General features: G+C 47.4%; 1 protein-coding gene across 1 annotated transcript in view; it reads left to right on the top strand.

Moving 5' to 3' along the window:
• Positions 1-3139: 3139 nt before the first annotated feature.
• Positions 3140-23775, top strand: part of LOC144101660 (uncharacterized) — a 50052-nt gene continuing 29416 nt past the window's right edge. The window contains exons 1-11 of the mRNA XM_077634796.1: positions 3140-3645; positions 7974-8176; positions 9681-9867; positions 11557-11688; positions 12062-12186; positions 13819-13986; positions 14705-14846; positions 16071-16222; positions 16440-16617; positions 17381-17600; positions 19349-19481. Of these exons, the coding sequence (XP_077490922.1) occupies positions 3501-3645; positions 7974-8176; positions 9681-9867; positions 11557-11688; positions 12062-12186; positions 13819-13986; positions 14705-14846; positions 16071-16222; positions 16440-16617; positions 17381-17600; positions 19349-19481 (1785 nt within the window). The 5' untranslated portion in view covers positions 3140-3500. The remainder of the gene's footprint in view (positions 3646-7973; positions 8177-9680; positions 9868-11556; positions 11689-12061; positions 12187-13818; positions 13987-14704; positions 14847-16070; positions 16223-16439; positions 16618-17380; positions 17601-19348; positions 19482-23775) is intronic.

Genomic DNA, 23775 nt, shown 5'->3' with positions numbered 1-23775 from the left:
GACACTGCGCAGTCCCGGCAATTACGAAGGTCAAGTATACGCTGGCTTTTAAGAGCGCCAACAGCTGCTTCAGGCGAAGCGCCGCCAGAACCGTCAGCGTTGTCGTTTATAAGCGCCGCATCGACAACGGGTAAATGCAAGGCATGTAGAGAAGCGCGAGGGTCCCACTTGTAGGAGGCATGCCTTTGCGCACTGCACATTTTAATTTCTTTGACTTCCAGCTAAGGACCCCCCACTCCCCCTTTTTTTTCCCCAGAGGGTGCAGCATTACCCCCCCCCCCCCCCCCCCTCCCTTCAGTCTCCAATTGCTTGCACCTGGATCAGATTTCTGACAATTGAAACACTTCATTTCTAGGACTCTTTTAATGCAAAGCACAGCGGAGGTGAGCTACTTGGCTTCGTAGCCAGTTGTAAAGTTATTCGTGTATAAGCAACCTAAACCGATCATGTCCCACCAGAAGTCGACTGTCTGACCCGTGTACATGATCATGATTAGCAGAATTTAATCAAACTATGCACACTCTATTTTATGGAATTGATAACTCCTCGTGCTTATGTACATATTAAAAGCTGCCCATTTCAATCGGTTTATATCGCCTTGAATATTTGCATTCAATACCGCCGGCACACGGGTTTATCCTTTTGTTTTGTAATGCGAGATCGTGGCCACGTTCAAATGCTTCCACATTTTTCCAGATTGTTGTAGTTGTTTTTGGTTCTTTATCTCGAAGGTTCATTGCCAGCTTTAAACTGAGCGCGGCTAAGGACTGCAGCCATTCAGTTCGATGACCGCCGAGCACACTTGCGGCTATATCGCCGCCGCCGAGTCATTCAATTCTTAGTGGCCGCGAGTCAGCCCCTTAAGAAGTACTTTGGTTCGGGCTAGTTGGTGCACAGCTTTTTGATGATGTCCTGTCCTGTTGGTGATGAGCGACTGTCCTGTTGTTTTGGTGTGCCTCGTTGGTCCTTGTTGTTTTCGCGCCGTCCTGACATCATCAAAGAGCCCCTTAAACAGTTTCTTTTGGAAGCCTTTTTGTTGTCTTCCTGACTGCTGGAGTGTCATCACTACAACGTGGCAGTTTGCATCAACCTTTGAGCATTGAAAAATAAAGAATGGTAAAAATATAAAATTTATTGCGTAAATGAGCATTGAATAAATAAATAACAAAAGAAGCTCGAAGTCTTGCACCCCCCCCCCCCCCCAAATAAAAAAAAAAAGTTCTGTAGTCCCTGCTTCCAGCTATAGCTACCGCTGATAACAGTTCTCATTTTGGCTGCATGCTATGTTCACTTGTGACCGCATTGTTGCGTACTATAATGTATACGCTGCGATCTTCTTTGTGCACCCCCATTTTGCCAATGTTTCCAGACCATCAGAAATGCTTCTGGTTTCCGACTTGCGGCGCGCATATGAGGTTCCTTGAAATCCAAGCGTTTGAAGGGTGAGTACATGATTCCTCTTCAACTCTTCACGACGGCGACTCAGACAGGAACTTTATCAAAGTAGATTTCTGCTTTCGGTGGTGGGCCTCTTAATTCGATAGGCCAGCGGTTACTCTGACGACTTCAACTCCTGAAAACTTTCACGGCGACTTTTGGACTTCCGCTAGAAATCCAGGTCGTGCAGTTACCTGATAACTTCCGGAAAAGACTGCACGCTCTATACTTTTCCTGTTATCTTTTCTGTACTTTGTTTTATCAACAGTTTTGAATATTCTGGAAATTGTGCACCTGATCATTTCTGCGAATAATTGTGTCAGATTTCTGAATATGCTGGCGAACACAACACTGCGAGCGCGTAGCCCTGCATTACGTTGGACTCGAGGGGGAGGGGGGATGTTGTAAAGTCGCCTGCGTATCGCATTTATATGCTTGTTAGGATGTTTATTGGAAGGTAAACTAATGAGGGCACTTCACAATGGCACCACCGATTTCTAGAATGCGGCGAAAATAACCACGCAGAATAATGAGGAAACTATGCAAAAATAAAAGATAGCTCCTGCTGATGCCCATTTTATTCGCGTTCGTAGGTGTGTTAGTTTAACCTCCAACCAGGCCATTGAACTCTGCTGGCAACTGCAGAAATGATCTCCCTTGTTTTTCGTTACCTTTCGTCGTTTTCTGCGAAGTCAGCGACGGCCGTGAGAAGGCAGGTGAATGACATCTACGTGGAAACGTAGCCCATATCTTTTTCTCCTTTTATTTTTATGCTTCGCAACATCATATCCTCAAGCCCGCGCCTGCAAAGAGCAGAGAAAGACCGACGCGTGCTTGCTCATACACGGCGTCCCCCGAGCTTTATGAACTCAGGAACGCTGCCAATGCCATCACCGTCCAAGGTAGCGGGCCTTTATCTCTTGGCAGATTTGTGGTGTTTGTTTTCCGTACCCGATGAGCGATAATCTATCGGGGCCGCCGCTTGACGACGACGATCACACAATGCCGTTGCGAGGACAGCATTCAGCACGCGCCACGATCTAAACACGCCAAAGCGCTGGCCTTGCCTCGGTAAGTGTCCGCTCGCTTCGGAATGAAGCCTCCCCCTCACATGCATGCACTCTCCGTCACTATCGCTCTTCAATGCGCCTGTCCTTCACCGGGGTTGTTCACCGTGGCTTCAACAACTCCCTCGAGGAAAACCGTTTCGCCACCATATGTATCGACTCGGGAAAGTACTTTCCCCTTCCACAAAACGGGACAGAAAGAGAGAAGAGGCATTCGGCCAAGTTTCAACAGATTGCCAACAGACACCCGTTGAACGGGCGTTCAACGTAATTCAGTATTTTTGCATGGGGGATCTTCGTCCAACGTCATTGTCATCTCTATGGGGGGACATCGTCAGTTGAACATGGAAACAAGAAAAAAAACCATTCCGCTAATGACCGCCCGGAGGGTGGGAGACAAGTTGCGGCCTACAGGTCTCGCAGCAGCTGCTACCTCGCTATCAGTTGTCGCATTGCGCGGCTCTGTACAGTAGAACACGGCGGAACTGAAGCGAGCGTGAGAGGGAAAGCACATGTGTGCGCGAAGGAAGTTCTCTCCCCTTTCCTTCCATCCCCCTTTCCCCTTATGTACGCGTCACAACGAGTCCTCACCCCCTTTCCAACCATCGCAGCGCTGCCAACCTTAGCGCCGTTTAAGCCTTATCGCGTAAAATGCGTACGCACGAGCTGTAGCGTGAGCGAGCAAAAAAACGAAACAAGCGAGAGTGCCCTCCCACCACGTGTATATAGGTTCGTCAACCCATCCTGTCGCCGGCTTTGCGTTCCAGCGGGCCTTAATGGTGCCACGGCGTTTCCGTAACAGGCTGTAGGCAGCAAGCGGCGTGTCGAATAGTTTTGTGCTGGGAAGCGTCATGCGACCGGCCTAGTTTCTGTGGTGGCGCGTTTTAGGTTACATTTATTGCTTCGTTCGTTAAGTGTGATCTTTTTTTTTTAGCAAATTTATGCAGTGAGATTTTCCGCTGTTGTGCCCCGAGACCACAGCGCTCGTTTGCAGACATGTTTGGCGCTGCTTTTAGACACGTTAGGCTGGTAACGGCGACGGTGCTGGCCTCCGTGGGCCTCCGCGGTGAATGCCACACCGTGCCGATGTCGCTGGAAGCCGAGGATCCCGTGATTTCGGACTCCTACGACTACATAATAGGTATGTTCATTCTCTCCCGAGTGTTCTTGTGTGCTGAATTTCTGTGTGGTTTTGCCTGTATTGTAATTCGAAGAACTCTGAGGAACAACGATGCTTGGATTATGTTCAGGTGCCTGTGACACAATCTGTTATTTCAGTTAAGTGGCGTCAAGCTAATCTTATAAAGTCCTCACGTTGGTTACTGCTATAGGCCAAACTTTCGTCCCCTCAAGTTTCGCGCATTTCAGTAGCCGCAGGCCGCCTCTTCGTTCCTTCAACTTGCGCGTACCTATTACCCAGTCACGTATATCCCTTTAAGCCGGTGCGGTGGCTCATTGATTATTGTGCTCGGCTGCTGCCCCGAAAGACGCTGGTTCGATCCTGGCTGCGGCGGTCGCATTTCGATGGAGACGAAATGCTAGTGGCCCAAGTACTGTACGATGTCAGCGCACGTTGAAGATCCCCCCAGGTGGTCGAAATTATCCGGAGCCCTAATATGCCGTCCCTCATAGCCTTGGTCTCTTCGGGACGTTAAAAACCCCTAAAACCAATGCCTTTTGCGCATCAAATTTTTGGTGGCTACAGCTGGAACAGGATCAGATTAATCTGAGGGAAATGGGAGGGGCCTTTTCCGTGCAGTGGGCGTAGTCGTGCTCATGTTTCTTGAACTTGTACCACTCAGCGACCGAGTTAGCAACGACTGTTTAGGGCCTTCGGCTCATGAGCACTTAATTACCCAGCCTGGGGCAATCCTTTTGCACTTTCAATTTGTAGGCGCCTATTTACCCTGTTAATAGAAGGCAAGCTCGGCAGGGGGTGGCACAGTTTTGTGGGCGGATGAGATTAACACGTCTGCGGACATAAGGTGGCCACAGCTGGCACAGGACAGGGTTAATTGTAGAGCTATGGGCGAGGCCTTCATCCTGTAGTGGGCGTAGTCAGGACGTTGATGCTGACGACGATGAATTACCTTGTTACGCCACCATTTCGCTGCTACAACTCCGGCGCATAATTACCCTTCTATAGACCACCTTTTTGCTGTTTGAACTTTTAGCGGCTTCATTGTCTATTTGTACACCATCCTTTGTCGCTTCAACTTGTGTGCACCTAATTGCCGACTTGGGGACCAGTCTTTGCGCCTTTTAATTGGTGAGAACTTCTGTGCTCGGAGGCCGTTGCGAGCGGCAACATCCCGCGGGGTTTCAAAAAAAAGTAGATAAGGCGCAGTTGACACATCGGCGGTGGCACATTAAATTGCATAGCTTGTTTTCGCGTACCGAAAGGATGTGACGTCCGGTTGGTTAAATGTCTCGGTGAGAAACAGGAAGCAAAAAGGTCGCTGCTCTTGATCGGGACTAGTATTTATTTTTTTGTGCCTCTCTATATCGACCGCAGAACTCGAGCATGCATACGATGTGTTCACATGAAGTATTTCAGGCTCAGTATAGAAAACTGCGCAGTACCGGACTCTCGGCTGTTTCTGGGTGTGCGCAGCTTCTTGTGCTTTCTTCGTTTGAGGCAAATTTAGCACTGTTTATATCGCAACTGGGGCGCTTTTTATGTGCGGCGCAGAACGCAGTATTTTGTTCTTGCAGCAGTTACCTTGATAGCGCTTCCTTTGTATTGTCATGTAGATTGACGTTGTCAATCGTATAGTATCATTTCGATTGCCGCTTTGATCCGAATTGCTAGCGCCATGTCAATCTCCGAAAAACATGCGATAGCGAGAGCCTTTGAGTGCTTATCTTACAAATACTTCGTTACATGCCGCAATTTCGGCTATTACGACGCTTTGTCGGAACTCGCAGTGATTTTTCAGAAAATTATTTTTCTGCAAGACTAGTTGCCTTGCACCCTGCACGGAGCATTTAGACGAAACATATTTCGAACACGCTTAACCAGCGGCGACATGAAACTAATCTTTTCTACGCGTTACCTTTACTCAAGAGCGAGATTCAATTCGTTCAATTGTCTGTTTTTGATAAAGTGTTCGTAGCGCGAAGACACAATGACACAGCAGAGAAATGGACGGGACGAGCGCGAACTTTCGATATTTATTGAAGTATACGCAGTACCTCACGGGAGCCGTAACGCATGCGCAAAGCCTCATTCTTAGGAACAGTGAAAACTAAGTTAAAGGGCAAGAGTAGTGGGAAAGGTGTGGACAATGAAAAGCTAACAGATTCTTAACATATAGGAAAACGCTGCTCTTTCTGAGTCAAAAGTACTGAGGGCGTGCTAATACATCGGTTACACTGAGCCATCTTTGCCGCTTCAAACATCTCACGTTCGAACTTTCCTTCGTGCCGACCGATTATCGAACTGCGTGTTTGTCAGCAGAGGGGGGCATCTGCCGTCCTTACAATGGGGCGGTAGATTCGAGCCGCAACCGTTACCTAGGAAATCGTCGTGCTCATTTAATCGGTCGTTTAGACAGGGGCCCTTGTGACCGATCTAGACCCGACCGCAGCTCAGAGGTACACTATAAACGACACCTTCGTTGCACGGCACTAGACTTTCTGCACGATTCTTGCTGCACCCAAATTTCTTTGGCCCTCGCCTGTCACCATGCGACAAAGCTTCAATAGCGTGCACGGCACATAAACTTCAAATTTTGCTGCAATTTTCTCGAGACTATCGGACACACGATGCACGTACGGCATGATAATGAGGACTCGTTTCTCTTCCTCTTCCGTGCGCCTTTGCGAGGGTCTTTTTATCGGCGTTTCCGCCACGGTGACATTCACGTCCACGTTTTTTTTCACGTTTTTCCAGTTAACATATGGTATCTGCTTCAAAAATTACGGCTCTTGCCTTCAGGTTTTGAAACAAACTGTCCAATTCAAAGTCGGTGCTAAAATTTCGTTCTTGCAGTTTGCTGCCTTTGTAACAGATCCGGATGAGGATTTTATAAGCAATACGAGAGCTTCTAAGGTACAAGTAGTTTGCACTACTTGTGCTTTCCACTTTTAATCATCAGCCTGACTACGCCCACTGCCGGACAAAGCCATCTCCGCATTTAACTCGCGGAACCCTGTGCCGCCTGCAGCCACCTTATCTCCGAATACTTCTTAATCTAGCCGCCGCGGTGGCTGAGTGGTTATGGCGCTCGGCTGCCCGCCCGAAAGACGCGGGTTCGATCCCGGCCGCGGCGGTCGAATTTCGATGGAGGCGAAATTCTAGAGGACCGTGTACTGTGCGCTGTCGGTGCACGTTTTAAAGAACCCCAGGTGGTCGAAATTTCCGGAGCCCTTCACTACGGCGTCTCTCATAGCCTGGGTTGCTTTGGGACGTTAAACCCCTATAAACCAAACCTAAACCGAACCGAATACTTCTTAATCTCATCCGACCACCCAACTTTCTGGCGCCCCCTGCTACGCTTGCCTTCCTTCTCAATGCATGCCCTGTCAAGCCAATTGGTTCTTGATATCGATAAGGATATCATTAACTCTCACTTCTTTCCTGACCCATTTTGCCCTCTTCCTGTCCGTTCATGTTGTCATTTCCCTTTCCATATCTCCCGGTATTGTCGCTCCTGAAATTTGCTTTTGGCGGTATAATACGTATACTTTGCAAAACTACCGTATCTATTACGGCTTTTGAACTCTGGAGTTGGGAAGTGAAACTAACTTTTCATATCATGCGTTAATATCATGCGCCATTATGTTAATTACGGTTATAGGCCAAACTTTTCTTCCCTCAAGCTTCGCGTACCTACTAATTAGTCACACGTCACCTCTTCGCTCCTTTAACTTGTCCGCACCTAACTGCCCAGTGGAGTCTCTTTTGTGCCTTCAAGCCGCCGAGGTTGCTCAGTGGTTATGGCGCTCGGTTCCTGACCCGAAATAAGCGGGTGCTATCCCGGCCGCGGCACTCTCATTTAGATGGAGGCGTAATTCTAGCGACCCGTGTACTGTGCGATGTCAGTGCACGTCAAAGAACCCCAGATGGTCTTAATTTCCGGATACCTTCACTACGGCGTTCCTCGTAGCCCGAATCGCCTTGCGACATTAAACCACATTTATGAATAAAAATGGCCAGATTAACGGAATGCTGGGCGCAACGCTGTTAGGCACACTAGTTTTGTCCATGAGTGTCTTTCCGGCGTCCTCATTTTTTTAACCTTTTTCTGAAAGTTCGACATGCATACATTAGCCAAGCCTGGAACTTTAACTACAGGTTGTAGTAATGTAGTAACTCTAGTCCCCGTTTTTTTTGTGCTGCTACGTTTCTTCAAGACGGTCAAGTAAACTGTTCACATCAACGAACAAGGAATTTTCCAGCACCAGATTCTGGATAACTAACACAACTCAAGTTGTAAGAAGCAAACGGTTGTTGCTCGTGCGCAGTCGGCGGTGGCTCGGCAGGCTGCGTCCTGGCCAACCGGCTGTCCGCGGACCCCAACCGCACCGTGCTTCTGCTGGAGGCCGGCGGGCCAGAGACGGGTCTGCTGCAGGTTCCGTTCTTCGCCCCATTCCTGGCCACCAAGGAGAACACCTGGGGATTCTCCACCGTGCCGCAGAAAGACGCCTGCATCAGTTTTCCAGACCAAGTGAGTGTATCCATACATTCTATGAGACCTCCAAGCGTCCACTCACAGTAGCGCATTTACGCTCATTTCATGCACACAGATTTATTTATTTATTTATACATACTGCAGCGCAATTATGCGCTATGGCAGGAGTGGGAAAACACACAAAAAATGCAAGGAAACAAAATGCAGCAAAATGTACAAAGTGAGCACTACAAAAAGTTAAAATCACAAATGAAATATCAAACAAGAAAGGAAACTGTTAACGACAGGGTAAGAATACACAGCTATTATGCGTCTTCAACGGCAGTTACAAAGTTTTGAAGTGGACAAGAAATATGTGTATAGCTACAACGGAAAGAGTAGGGCGCATAGCGAGACTTGATCAAGGCAAAGAATTTTTCAATACCTTTCATGATGCACTTTTGAAGCGAAAAGCTTCACTACGCTAGATAAAGCAGTCGTCGCGTAGGCCGGAGAATAACCTTGAACGACCTTCAGCCCAACCACGTTAGCCGTGTATGCCCTATGTCGTACAGTTATGGTGTCGACCCCTGTCCTCGACCCATGACCTTTAGTTCACGTTTGACCTCTGACCTTTCACATTGGGTGACCTTTGGGTTGACCTTAAGAACATCCGATGGGATGATGTGATGCCACGTGACGACATCCGATGGGGGTGTCGCAAGGCCATGTGATACCACGTCGTAGCCACAGCCGCACAAGGATACAAACATTGCGAAAGTAAAAAAAAAAAACCCATGCCGCTACAGGGTATCTAGGAAAGTCTCCGTGCATCCGGGAGGTGCAATCTGTTTTCCAAATAGTGAAGATAATTGGCGCTGCCCAGTGTCTTGCTATATGTGGGCGGGAGAGAGCATCTAGCAACGCACTTCAAGAACAAGACTACTTCAGAAAGTTGGACTTACTGCGGCAAGGGAGGAAAACTTGTCCTCTGGGGAAAAAAAAAACTGTTTCCACGTCCAACTCCACCTTGTCAATAGCCTCATCTCATTCTTGATTTGAAGTCCTCGGGGGGGGGGAAAAAAACTATTGTGATGGTGCCTATACGTTGTATTGATGATGTCATTAGTTGGACATAGGTGGAGTAAGCCTCCGGGTGCTTACCAACGTTTCGAAGAGAAGACGTGACTTCTTCCTCGTTGGCAAGACCTCTTGTCGAAACGTTAGCAAGTACCCTAAGGCTTGCTCACCATTTTTGAATTTGAGAATGTCGAGAACCATCTGCGTACCCTCTACCTACCATTTGACTGTATTTACAGCGCGCTCAGTAGGTAAGAGGGTGCGTGCGTTATTATGCTTCCGACAGTGGCATATTCCTTACTGCTTGCGCCTATGGCTGGAGCGCATGCGTGCAGCCCCGCAAGCGTTACATACCTAAACACGGCACAGTTCTTGCACATTGTGCTCGTTTGCTGCACGACGTGTTGCGCAACTTCGAAGCATGGTCTTGGCACTTAACGCTATATTTTCCCGCTCATTTTATTTTTTTCTTTTGTTACAGAGCGCCAGCCTTACCCAAGGCAAGATCATCGGTGGTTCCAGCGTCCTCAACTCAATGAGCTTCGTGCGCGGCAACCGCAAAGACTACGACATCTGGGAGACCAAATATGGCGCCCGGGGCTGGGGCTACGAGAGCGTACTGCCCTTTTTCAAAAATATCGAGCACTACTACATCCGGGACCCTGGATGTGAGTCCAATGTTCTTCACTGTCCTTAACACGATAACAACGTCCTTAACAATGTCTTTAACACGACCTTTATAGTCTGGCTATTCGCAGTGTTATTAACCTGTCGGGGAGGATTTAAACAAAAGGCGGGAAGGTCAATCAGGGATTTCCCAGTTGGCTTCAAACGGCAACTAGAGTAAATTAAGCGAAAGGGAAAACAGCTGGTAAGTAGAGTGCAGTTCTTGTGCTAATGGAACATGCCCATTTCTTTTGCAGTCTATACAAAAAAGGCGCACAAAACATTTCCATAGGATGGCGCTCAAGCCTGTGGGCCAGCAACTTTAAGTGCGCCTTGATGGCGTTCATAGTTGACAGGTTGAGGCCTCCATTAGCAGACGTCGTCTCCGTTGGCATGTAAGTTAGGGAGAATGCACTATTGATTAGTCGTCGTTATGAGCCTGTCTAACCCTGCAGCACACAAGCTAAGCTAATTAAAAAAAAACTAGAGCCTGGCTGACGAGGACACAGTGTCGGTCATTGGAAAATACAAGAAAGCTTACACGTACTCGGGACAACGAGATTAAGTGCAAGTATATAAATGCATTGGGAAAAGGCACATCATATTCTAAGGTCCATGGCGGTTTCGTAGGCACACTCATGCTGGCCACGTCCTATGGCTACTCAGCGTTTCCTCACCCTTGCCCGCCTCCTCTGTTCTTAGCGCTAGGCAGCACAAATCGCGTCCTTGGCTGCTTTCGCACATTGAGGAACCTCTGCTACCAGCCGCTTTCAACGCGATAGCGGTAATGCGGTCGTGTCGCAGAAAATCCGCTGACCGTGAGCGAAAGTTGTACGAAAAATCCCCGCAGAAGCAACCTAGGAGGCCCGTGAAGTAACTAGGCGACATAATTTTGTGGCGTCATGGCAACCGACCACCGTGGCAGGGGGCAGTGACAATAATTGGTCGCGAGAGGTTGCTCGGGATGAGCAACTTTGGTCACACAAACCCCTCCGGTGGCAGCACCTGTCATCGCAGGGAAGTGGCGCATCGCTTAACCGGTGCACCGCTTTGCCAGGATCCATGAATGCAGAGAATGGCCAATTCCGCATATATGGTTATGCCCTCATTAACGCTATCGCATCCAACCCTAAGGCGGGTCATATTTTTTATTATTATGGTGGATGCAATTCGAACGGGCAGTTTCGGGGGATGTTCGGCCTCAGGTTCAACGTGGTTTCGGTGCAGCGTTGGCTTAATTTGCATATAATGGCAGCTAAAAGCATTTTTTTTGTTAAAGGGACAGTGAAGAACACTGGTCATTTATTGTTCTTGGTAACAACTCATTCTTCGGCTCTTTCTGAGTATGTTGACGTTTGTCCGGCAACGAGTCTCATTCATGGCTGAGAAAATTCAATTAAACTTTCCCGCCACTACCTCTTAACATGCGACGTCTACATTAGCATGGGCGTGTCGCCAATTTTGAAGTGAATAGCGGTGTAGCGTAGCCTCCGGGATCCGCACGATAAAAATCTGTCGACGTAAGCAGTGTACTTGCGAAATCGACCGGTGGTGGCACCACTTGTTTTTCTTTTTCAAGCTCACAAATTCTCCGTTTTCGTTCAGAGTGACCTTTGTAATTCGCACGCCATACCCTGTCTATACAAGCAAAATTCAATTTTTCTTTGAAACACACCACTTCTTCGGTGCAGGGTATCACGGCACGGAGGGCGAGATCCCCATCAACTACGCAAACACCCACACGCCTCTCAGCAACGCGTTCCTGAAGGCATGCCAGGAGTCGGGGTACCTCTACGTTGACTACAACGGACCGCAGCAGTCTGGTGAGTGTATCCACGTTCATAACACTGGAGGACTCATACAAAGAAAGTTATCGTTAGGGTTTCGTTACCAGGCCCTGCTAAATCGCTACAAGAAACACAATGTTGCCATGGTCGACAAGAACTAAACTAAACCACGTTCCGTATATCGATAGAGCAAGTGCTAAAAGTTGTAGCACTCATTGTCGACTACGCCCAACGAAACTTGCTGCATGCATTGTCTCGTCGCTCCATCATCTGTAAACGATATATCCTCTCGCTAAAATAAACGTGGCGCCGCATCGCGCATCTGCTCAGACCCTTCCGTAGCATACAGGGAACTCATGCTCAATATGGCCAACTGACTTGCGCGCGTTGCCTTGCATGTTCTTCGCAGGGTACTCCAGAATCGAGGCCAACGTAGCAGATGGGACGCGGCAGAGTGCCAACAAATGCTTTTTGTTGCCTGTGCAAGACATACGTCCGAACTTGCACATCAGCTTGCACAGTCATGCAACCAAGGTGAGCATCAGCGTATACGGGTCTCGTGTGTGGAGATATGGACCACTACCACTACATGCTGACTCCGAGACAGGCAGTTGCGAAACGTTAAAAATTCGTGGCATTGTTCGCGGCATCTACTGTGTGGAGGGACCGATGGAAAGTTTCGACATTGGAGACGTCCAATAAAACTCCGAACTTCAACTATCTTACTTTATAGCTGCAGGCAAAAAATAAGTGCAAGTTAAACGCACGTGTTTGTAATCTCAGTTATGAACAGTCGCGAGTCTCTATAGTCTTGACACAGCTCCTGCAACTTGCAGTGAACGCGAAGCATCCTTCCAAAGAAAGAACACAGAAGATTCCAAATGGTCTCGTGCTATCTCGGCATACAGTATGCTGGCTCACACATTTCTCGCTTCATGTTTTGGGTACTCTCATCGAACATAACCCAGTAACCTGTTTTCACGAAGACAAAGATGGCGGCAGTGATCTGCATGCTTCACGACACTCGTTGCTTTCGTGTAAAACCGGGAACGTATGGGCTGACAGAAGCCAAAGGTCGGCCAGAGTAATTGGAAAGAGTGGGAAGAGTTCATTCTCCTGAAAGCCATATTCAATACGTTGACGGAGTATTCTCTTCAGAAAGACCTCTGATCGCCGTATTTAAACAGCATACGAAATGGTACTTTCATAAGCACCTCCTCTTTCAAACTTCTGTGGGCTCCAGTAAAACTAGCACCTCTTCAAAGTGCTATGCCCGACCAGTTCTAAAAGGTATGCATTCTCTGCTGGTAGGTCATCAATAGTAACGGTAGAGGGCAACTTGTGGCCGGTCTTTAAGCGTAAAAGAGCAAAGCCTAAATAGTTTACCTCAAGGTTTCCTACTTCTATTACTACTACTGCTCGGCACCTCCCCTCGGAACATACTGTAGCTTTACCTGCAGATTCTAGTGGTTCACAAAATCAAGCTGCGAAACCACGTTAGTTATGTGCAGCACAGATTAATACTAAAACATTTACTACTGTTGCGTCCCTAAAGCAGCTGGCAGGCAGAAATGGTTTCGGCGAGAGGCACATGAAAACTTTGCAGAGCTTGGAAAACGCTGTTATAAGGCCTGCATAAAGTAGACGTGCTTAACGGGCCTTTAATGAAAGAAAAGTCCCTTTTGCCTGACATTACATTTTTGCCTGTAATAGGGAATAGGAAAAGTAATAGGGAAATACATTTACTACGAACCTCGGATACTACGAATGCGATCCCCGTGACAGTCTGGTTCATTTAAGTGGGCTCGGCTGTATAAGAAACTTCCTTTGCAACAGGACTGTTTTTGTTTAGTCTTTATTGGCCACTCACTTTTACTTACTAAATTGTGGTTGTTCGAGACCGCAGGTTACAAGTAGTGCAGTCTTAGAGCTTTGAAAGCACACCGGCAAGAAGCATGTGTGCTCGTGGCATATTACTGGACACGTGGCTGTTATGCTAAATGGTCGCTTTCTTCATTTTGACTTATGTAAACAAAGGACCTTTGAACAAAACACGCGGTTAACAGTATTTTCCAGCGACCAACAGTGAAAATTTTACGCGAGTACTCGTGAGACACCCTTGCTTCAGGACGTTGTTCTGCCTGTTTTTTTTTCTTCTGAACTTAGATAACCTTCGACGGCAAACGGGCATCGGGGGTGAAGTTTATCAAGAATGACAAGCTCATGTCTGTGACCGCAAATCGTGAAGTTATCGTGTCTGCCGGAGCCATCAACTCGCCCAAGTTGCTGCTGCTCTCTGGAGTAGGACCCAAGGAAGACCTCGAACGTCTTAAAGTATGTGGCTTCGCTATAAATTTTAAAGATCCCGGAACCTTCTTCTCTCCCGCTTGAAATGGCCAACCTGATAATTTATCGTGCACCTGCCCGGGATATGTTTTCGAAGCATTTAGTCCGCAGTTCAGAAGATGGGGGTTGCCTTGTCTATATAGTTAGCTTGATTACGCCTGCGACAACGCGCACTTTTTTTTTTCAGTTCGCTGACACGCACGTTGCGTCCAATAGCCGTTGTGACATGACAAGTTCACTGAAAAAATCTGTTTATGGCACCGGAGGCTCATTTAAGTGACTAATTAGCAACTTTGCTGGTTCGAGACAGGGGTATTTGGAAATTTGTGGGAGCGTCGTTTGGGCTGTGATGCACTTAATCTGGCCAAGGACAGTGCAGCATCATTGAATGATGCGTAGCAACGGGCATCTCTCAGGGTCCTTGGCTGATATTTTGCAGTCAGATTTGCTGGCAGTGAAAACTTAGGTGTAGAACACACCGAAGGCTTTGGAGTCATTATACAGGGCGTCCTACGTAATATGACCTCTGGGTTTAAATCCGCCTAGTTCATTTTGCAACAGAGCCGAAGCAGCAGTACCAATCTTCACCAATAACAAGCGGGACTGTTTTTCACTTGATACCAATCGTAATGATTTGTTCAAACTATAACAGCGGCTGTTAAATCCGGTTATATTCTTACGTGTAACGCCTTTTTGCGGTTGGCAGATCCCCGTCGTGGCTGACCTTCCCGTGGGTCGTGGTCTTCAGGATCACGTGGTCTTCACTGGCCTCGTGGTAACCACACCTCATGATGAGGTCGGACTCCTCAAATTCGTTACCCTTCTGCAGTACGCTCACAACAGGACAGGTACGCCTGCACGAGACACCTGCTGCTGATGTCGTTGTTGTTGTTGTTGTTGTTGTTGTTGTTGTTGTTGCGACTGAATTAAGTGCACGGATCCTGTCGACTGGCTCCAGCTGAGCCACGATCACTGCCACGCGCACACAGAGGGCATTTGAAAGCCACGTACGCCGAAGCTACGACGAAGCCTTTTGCGGCTCCTGGCGTTCCGAAGGTGCTCGTATCTGGCTGTATTGATGTCGGAAGTGTCTGCCACAGAAGTTTACTCTGCGGAACTAGGTGCTTTTTTGAACCGAACAGCTTCACTCGAATCGTCAACACCGGGCTTCGCATGAGCCACACTAGATTTGCCACAGCTGCGCATGCGTGAAACCGAGTGACGTCACGCGGAGCGCAGGTGGCCGCTGCTGCCGCAGCAGTCGTCGCCGCCGCGCGCTGCATCCGTCGTCTCTCCTTTCGCCATGGAAGGAGAACACCCAGAAGTGGTAGCGTGGGGGTTGGCTCAACAGCAGCGAAGATATGAAAAGTGCAAGGCTAGACAAGCGGCTGAAACGCCAGGATCGCGAGAGGCACGCCTTGCTAAACGCTTCTCGCTTCGAAATATTCAGGCTTCACACTTCAGCTAAGCCTTAGCACAACTTTTTTTTCAGGTTGTTTTGTGATCCAAGGGCAACGTATAGCATGGGGAGAACAGACTTTTTTACCAGTGTGGCATTTCAATTGTTGCGTGCAATGTGCTACCAATAAGTTTGTGATAGGGTAATGTTCTTTGTCGAAAGTAATGACGCCTCAATAATATAAATGTTATAGGCGGAGGAAGCAACGGTGTGCTGCTTTTTAAAGCCTTTCGCTTTTTTACTGTCCACATATTATGAAGAATAATGTTTAGTTAATAGGGCTCGGTAAATCCTGCTTGGCCGGTGATTCTTTATTCTAGGCCAGTAATTTGCGACCTCACCATCTTCTATCGCAAAGTGCACTGCTGCACGAGTGACATTCTGTCAACCGTGCTGTGTTGTCTGTCGTCAGTGCAGAAGCTCATGGTGAAAAATAGTGCGAAGTGAAGACTAAAAACGGACAGGACTGAACTTTAACATCGTGAACTTGAACCAACTCTCTTAGTGTACAATGCGTGCACGCTCTTTGCGAATGAACGTGAGTGCGTGCCTGTCCCGTTGTTTCCTTGGCAGTGTTCTTGCATTTGTGTTCCCACAAAAAATTCTTCTGCAGGTGTCCTGGCGATTCCGGGCGGCACTGAGGTGATCCTCTTCTCGAGCAGTCGGAGCGGAAAGGATGCGGACGACTATCCGGACATACAGACCGTGCTCACGGACTTGTTTCCTGGTTATTTCGCACCGAAGCCGCCTCAAGTCTCTCAGGAAGTGAGTTATTGATCTTCAAGCTAGGGGTACATTGGAGCACTCCCGCGGTGGCGCGGCATTAGATTTCAAAGCAGTTATCGCAGTGTTTACCACAGGCCAGGTGCTGTCTCGACTGTCAAGGATGAATGTCTGCATGTGTTCCCGAAAGCACTGTTAACCTGTGATGTTCCTCTATAGTTTCGTTCTTCATTGGACAAGTGTGTGTGTGTGTGCCCAGGTGTACGAAAAGTACTACAAGCCTATGGAGGGGAAGAACGGTTTTATGGCCACCCTAGTCATGATCCAGCCAAAGTCTCGCGGCAGCGTGTCTCTGAACTCTACGAATCCCTCGGACCAACCTCTCATCGACCCTGCCCTCTTGTCCCACAATGAAGACGTGAAAAGAACCGTTAAAGGTACCCAATACGTCTCAAATGCAATGCACAATTCTCCACGGTAACTGGAAGCTGGCCACCGTATTCCTGGCAGTTGCCATTCACCAACTTCTTTAGACTGAAGCTGTTATGATATGCATTGAAAGTGGAAGCCGTGTCCCGCGGTCTGCATCTAAGCGTCCCGTAAGCTGTTTGAATGCAACAATTGCGCGTCTCGTTTAGTACTAAGTCACGCCAATGTGATACGCAACCGTTTATACTTGAGGGTTCACCTAGTGTTAAAGTGGAAGAACTTTGTGTAGTTTCTAAAAAAAAATGGTTTTGAGGAAATGAAGGCTGCATTCAGTCACGCTTCTCCGGGGGGTGCGGGGGGGTGGGAGGGGGGACACCTCAACCGCGCAGTGAGGGAAGGGAGGAAATTGGGAGTGGAAGACGTGCTGTAGTGGGGGGGAGGGGCTAATTTCGACCACCTGGAAATCTTTAACTGGCACTAACATGTCTGCAACCTGCGGCATTGCGATGCGCTTTCTCGAAGGCGCCACTTCACATTACTTCTGGTTTCGGCGGAGAAGGGGAGGAGGAAAGTGCGTGCGGTAGCGGTTGCAGGGCTCCTGACCTCCTCGTAACTTATTGTTGTGTAATAAATTTGATTTGACACTATCTGCAAAGATGTGAATCTAGTAAACTCAAGATAATGCGAGTGAGGATCCCCCCCACACACACACACATTACTGCCTAGCAAACAGCATACCGTGTACAGCCATTTCGCTGTGCCATCTTGCAGGAATCAAGAGGATGAAGAAGCTCCTGGAGGCGGAGGCCTTGAAGGAGATCGGTGCGAAGGTGTGGGACGTGCCGTATCCTCCGTGTGCAAGCGCCGGTCCCGTCTGGAGTTCCTCCTACCTGGACTGCTTCGTCCGGGAAACGGCCTTCCCCGCAATGCACGTGTGCAGCACCTGCGCCATGGGCAACCACGAGATGGCGGTGGTCGACGAGAGGCTCAGGTACGTGCGCCGAACGTCTCTCCGCTCTCGAATGCTGAAATAGCGCCACAAGATGTAAAGCGCAGGAAAAACGGCTGGACGACAGGGCTGTTCGATTAAAAATGCGAAGCGGGGGATTTAACTCGATAGCTTTCGTTCTGCAGAAAATCAGCCGTCCTCGGCTGGGATGACGTTGTGACCGGAGAAAGCAGGTGGCCCACCTAGGTCATGTGAACTTGTGACGCCTCGCAGCCTGCAACTGTGGCAGGTCGTAGTTAAATTAATGACCGGTCGCGAGAGGTTGGACGGGAAGACCAACCTGGGCCTCAAGCCCCACCTGTGATGGTTTTTAAAACTGCCATCTGTCGGGGCAGTGGCGCCTCGCTTAACCGCTTCCCCACTGCGCCAGGAAGGGTACGAAGACTCTCCACGATCTGCGAATGTAAAGTAGAGAATGACCAGTTCTGCAAATTAGGACATTACCTCATTAACGCTGTCGCGTCGCACCCTAAAGGCGGAGCTTAGGCTCGTGTATATGTTGCCCTCCCTGACTGCCAGGTAAAGTCCGACGACCACTCCTGGCTCAGTGATGCAGTGGTTAAGCGATGAGCCACTGCCCAGGTCGGTGGCTGTTCCAAACACAGCCACCGCTGGGGCTTGTGAGATCCAGGCGGCTCTTCGCGAGCAACCTCTCGCGACCAATCACTTATTGTAACTGCCGCTTGCCGCTGTAGGCAGTTTGCTCAAAATCCGGGGGGCAAGTTGCCACCTGCCATTGAGGGCTAGTCGTGATAGCATCACAGCGTCGCGTGACCTTCGTGGCGGGTGTGCCACCGACGACGCCGGATTTTCTGAAAAACAGGAGCCTCAATGCTGCCGCGTTAGAACTTAAATCTGATCGAAACGATAGGTCGTTTGTCTTTTAGCCATATTGGGATGCGGTAGAATGAGAGCCAACGGATGAGTAGAGGCTTCTACAGGTAGGCATTCCTTGTTAGTGTTTTCCTGTGTGATCTGTTCCACCTTCTTACTTATTACTTCTACCTGCTCTGAGCAGATTAATTGTTTAGAGATTCTCCTAACGTCATGAATTAAAAGACTAGCGCAAATAACAAAGACACAGACATAGAAGTAGACAGGACGAGCGTCTTCTTCTATGTCTGTCTTTGTTATTTGCGCTAGTCTTTTAATTCATGATGAAACACCAACTAGCCCAGCTTTCCGCCTTGATCTCCTAACGTGGCATTAGCTTTCAGCTAAATGGGTATTTCTTAGCTTTCGTACGATTTATATTTCTTGGTTAAGCTCTTCAAGCCTGGAAAATACTCGGGAATGGAGAAGGCTCGATCAGTACTCTTACTCTTTGTTATATTACTGTATTAAACAATGTCTTGAGACGATATCTGAGAACTTGTCCTTTTCCAGGGTCGAAAAGAGCAATCCGTTGCGGACATGCTGTTAAGAGTTCTCTCGGTAAAGTTTTAATTCCCAGTATAATTAGGAGCATCTAGTCGAAGGTACATTGGCCTTACCGGCACCAGACCTTACCGGCAAGAACGTGACTGGACTCCATATAGCGTTGTCCACGAGTGTGCTTGAACCGCGAACGAAAATCCTTGACGGAGTTGTTTTCACACCTATGCCTACTTAAAACCTCGAAATGTTCAGTGCCCGAAAAACTACACCACCGCCGACCCGAATTCAGCACAGTGTCAAGCGTACTGAAACACTTCATCGGAGCCCCAGCTTAGTCCATGTCTCCTTTGCAGGGTGAGAGGAGGCCTGACCGGAATTCGAGTGGCCGACGCCTCGGTGATGCCTGCCGTAACAACGGGAAACACCCACGCTCCCGTCTTGATGATTGCGGACAAGGCGGCTGCAATGATCATAGAAGACAACAGCTGAGCACGCCGTCAGTCTCATCGCCAAAGTCTGGAGCGTAGTGGATGGCAACGAAAGCAAAAGAAATAAAGCGGCAGACCTTTATGCAATGATCGCGGAGGAAGAAATGTACTGAACTAGTGCAAGTTCCAAAGTTTAGGTTTATTATGGTCACAGTGTATTCACGTCTATTTAAGGTTGTTGCTCTTTACAAGCTACGACGATTCGACGCTCGTCTTTGTAAATAAATTACGCTTCGCATGTCATGGCTGTATCTTTTGTTTCTTCTTTTTCCCCGCAAGACTGGAACCGGAAAACAGGACAAACGCTAGCACGCAGGATCTTACTTTGCTAGAAACCCGCTGCATAATACCTACCACAGTAATTCCAAAGGCCAGCGGGAAAAAAATAAAATTATGGACGATGCAGGAACCAGGAGCGAAACCAAGAATTGGGTGCGAATGAGCAGCAACTGCTGTCGACAGCTCATCGCCATCATGATCTGCTTTGACAGCGAAGATCTACACAATTTGTTAATTTCAATGCGAAAGCAATTGTCTCATGAGTGGCGTGGTCACGACCTGTCGGCAGAGAGTGTAGTCGGAGCTCCTCCGCACGAACTGTCAATCATCCATTTTTGTATGGACAGATAATAAAACGGTTTAAGTATCCATATAGTTAGCATACACAAGTAATTAGGTCACCAAGCTGATTAATTTAATGAACCATTATTTCCACGAAATAACTGATTAGTAGCATCAGTCAAGTACTTAACAAATTGGTCGGAAATTTAATCGATCTGATGAATTAGTTGGTTACTGCATTGGTTAGCAATAAATGAGCATTTTGCTGTGCTTATTAGACGCTCAATGAACGCGATGCATGTCCACGAATGCGGAAGAACCGAAGTTAGAACGAAGACACGACTTAGCAACGGCAAAAGCATAAAGAAACAAACACGCAGCAACGTAATCGGCAGCAGTGAGAGTTATGTTTTCGCATTACTGCACCTACGCAGACTTAAGTGCAACCGTGGAATGTTTAGACATGCACCGCTAGCCCGACGCCAATCGGTATCGGAGTTTCTGCCAGGCTTACTGCCGGTGCGGTTGTCTGAACGAATTGTGTAGTTTGATTCCAGACACTTAGATATACTGCCTGTGCGCAGCCGAAACACGTTGACGCGGCCTACGGTCAAATCCTTTCTTCCTGTAAGCTCTGCGGAAAACCGGGACTCTTCATGTCCTCCTCACATGTCCTACGTTCCCACACCTTCCATCCCCAACCACGGCGGAGTCGCTCAGGGAGACTCTCCTGGCCAGCTCCGCTGCTGCTGACCAGCGCCGGATAATTACCGACGCCATGAAGCGGATAGCCCTCCAAGGGCTGTCCTTTGCCCTGCAAGGGCAGCCCCCTGAGGGTTGCCTCGTGCCATGTTAGAGGGTTTATACCCCTCTGTATTGCTTGGTAATAAATGGTTTCACCACCACCGATCGCGCTTGAAAAGGAATATAGAGATGACGAAGGAGGGGCGAAGCATCAAGACTGGACATACAAAAATTTTTTTTTGTTCTTTCATTTGAGTGATGCGCAAGACGTTAGTGAAAATGGATCATACCGTAGAACACGCACGCCCGGCGCAGGTATTTCAAAACCTAATTTCCTTTTCCAAGTAGTTTTGGTTTCAGCAGCCTAGATCTGTAACGTCCCACACATCGACAAAAAATGGCGCTGTGCGTAAACAACTGTCAGATTTGTGTTCATCCAAAATTAGGTTTCAGGTCACATGCGGAAAGGAAGATACAACAGCACCATTGTCGTTTTAGCTCACATTAGCCCATGTGCTAGCTTGCCTAAGAAGCCGGAATGACAGCAAGTGAGGTAGCAGCTTTTACATTAGTTTTCGTATGCCTCTAGTTATCTCAAACTTACTTACGACGCCACAGTCATTGCTCGTTGTTGAAAGAAAAGCTATATACAGGAAATTATTCAGTTATATCATTATCAGGTGTACGTCAATTGTGATAAGAGGAAAGTACAAAGAAGCCGCGTGGAAAAAGGAAATTGAACAAGGAACAAAGAATCGGGGTCTCAGTCCTTTTAAAAACGCTCTGTGTATAACGGCTATCAGTTTTCTTATCTTGCCAACTGGGGGTTGCGTACTGTGTGCATAGTTTTTCACGCATCCTTCAACTACTCAAATTTGTAAATATGATTTTCTGTCTTTAGCACACACGGCGTTCGGCATTGCTGTGGGTAATCCCCGAAAAAGGAAGGTAAAATAAACCGAACAAACAAAACAGACCTTAATCGCTGGTACAACCCAGCGTTGCAGAACCTGAGTAAGATAATTCCAGCTTGTCGACCAAGCTGAATAAACACAAGACATCGCAGCAAGAGGGGTGCAAAATCCACCCTTTCAACTCATGCCTCACTTTAACCTTCGCCTCATGCTATCACTTGCTATCCCGAAGCTATCAAGCTGAGAGCCTATGGGTCAAGTCGAGAGTAAGAACTGAAAACCAGCGAAGAGTTTTGTGTAAAAAGGAAGATGGAGAGCAACCTCACACTACAGAAAGTACGTCTGTCATCCCCATGTCTTGCAGCCACTCACGTGCATTCAGAGCAAGACGCTTCAACCATGGTGTGTCAGGCAGCGCACGTAGTCGTGGAAAACAACGCTAGCATTGAAATGACTGGTGAATGGAACACCTTGAGCTCCACACATTTGTTTTCTAAGTACCTATCGGAGCGATAAGGCCCGCATCACAGAAAAAAGTACATTGAATTTCCTTTCTCTTTCTTTCTTTCTTTCTTTCTTTCTTTCTTTCTTTCTTTCTTTCTTTCTTTCTTTCTTTCTTTCTTTCTTTCTTTCTTTCTTTCTTTCTTTCTTTCTTTCTTTCTTTCTTTCTTTCTTTCTTTCTTTCTTTCTTTCTTTCTTTCTTTCTTTCTTTCTTTTTCCTCTATTGTTTTCACTTAAAACATAGATGTCTGAACGAGAGCGCTCTTAGTAAAAATGCGTAATCCTGAAGAAAGTTTACACATGCATATTTTTATTTATTTTTATTTACAGAATACTTCAGACCGAATCGGTCAAAGCAGAAGAGGGTACATACATTTCTTAGTAAGACTATGCCTTGGAATCCGCAACAATGGTGAGGCTAGAATTTGCAACAAGAAAAATATCAACATACATAAACAAGGTTATAAAGCAAATACACTTTGTGGAAGTACATGCCCCAAACGCAGGAACATATACAAGGAATCACGCTATGCACTGTTAATAAATAATCATTATTTCTAACCGTACAGTCAGATATGTAGGCTCTCAAAAGGTTGAAGAAAGGAGAGGTGAATCCTGAGGCAGAAAATTCCAGTCAGATATTGTTTTCGGGAAAAATGAATATTTGTGTAGACGCCACGGAAAACAATGAAGCTGAAAAATAACACGAGATTAATTACACCAATGACGTGTACATAGGGAGTGCGCATTAGTGATCTAGGAAATTTATCCACTTCTAGAATTTTCAGAGTGGAAGCTTGGAGGAGTTGGTGACGGTTCACTTGACACATAGCGCTGAACAGACACCGACGCAGGGAGACAAACAGCGCGGGCGCTAACTTAACACTAATCGTTTATTGCATGAAACCATGCAATATAAGCACTTTCTTAGCAGCGAAGAAGGAGTAACACTCAAACAATGTTTTCGTCGAAGAACATAACGGATTAGCAGAAATGATATGAATTTCTTTGTCAGATTAAGACACTGAGGCAACACTGACGCACGTATCTTCTTTTTGCGACATTATATTGAACGCCTCTATAATTTCCCTTGTAAGTTGATCTTTGTGGCAATCAACGATAAGAGAGCTTTTCAAATCCCGATAGCAACCGGGGCACTTCTTTGTTTTTCCATCTTTTTCTTTTGCGTTGATGTGGCCAGCAAGATGCCCTTTGGCACCATTCCTGAAATCATTGTTGTGTGCTCGCAACCTGTCATTGAGGCATCTGCCTGTCTGCCCTATGAATTTTGTATTTTTGGCCGCATTTGAACGGAACAGAATAAATTACGTTCTTTTCACGGGTGAAATATCGACCCTTATGCTTCTTTTTACATTTTTTGGCTTTTTCAGGACGGGGGTTCACGCGATTGCACAAGTTTGATAACTTGTCAGGAGCGGAGAACACCAACTGCACTTTCGCACGGCTCATTTTACTCTTCAGATTGTGGGAAAGGGTGTGGCAATATGGTATAACAGTCACTTTTTGTTTGTTTTCTTTTTCTTTCTCCGGAATAGGCTCTCTGGGTTCGGC

The sequence above is a fragment of the Amblyomma americanum genome, chromosome 8 (genome assembly GCF_052857255.1).
Source record: "Amblyomma americanum isolate KBUSLIRL-KWMA chromosome 8, ASM5285725v1, whole genome shotgun sequence".
NCBI lineage: Eukaryota > Metazoa > Arthropoda > Arachnida > Ixodida > Ixodidae > Amblyomma > Amblyomma americanum.
Note: the sequence above shows the minus strand (reverse complement) of the source record. Positions and strands in the feature narration are given on the sequence as shown.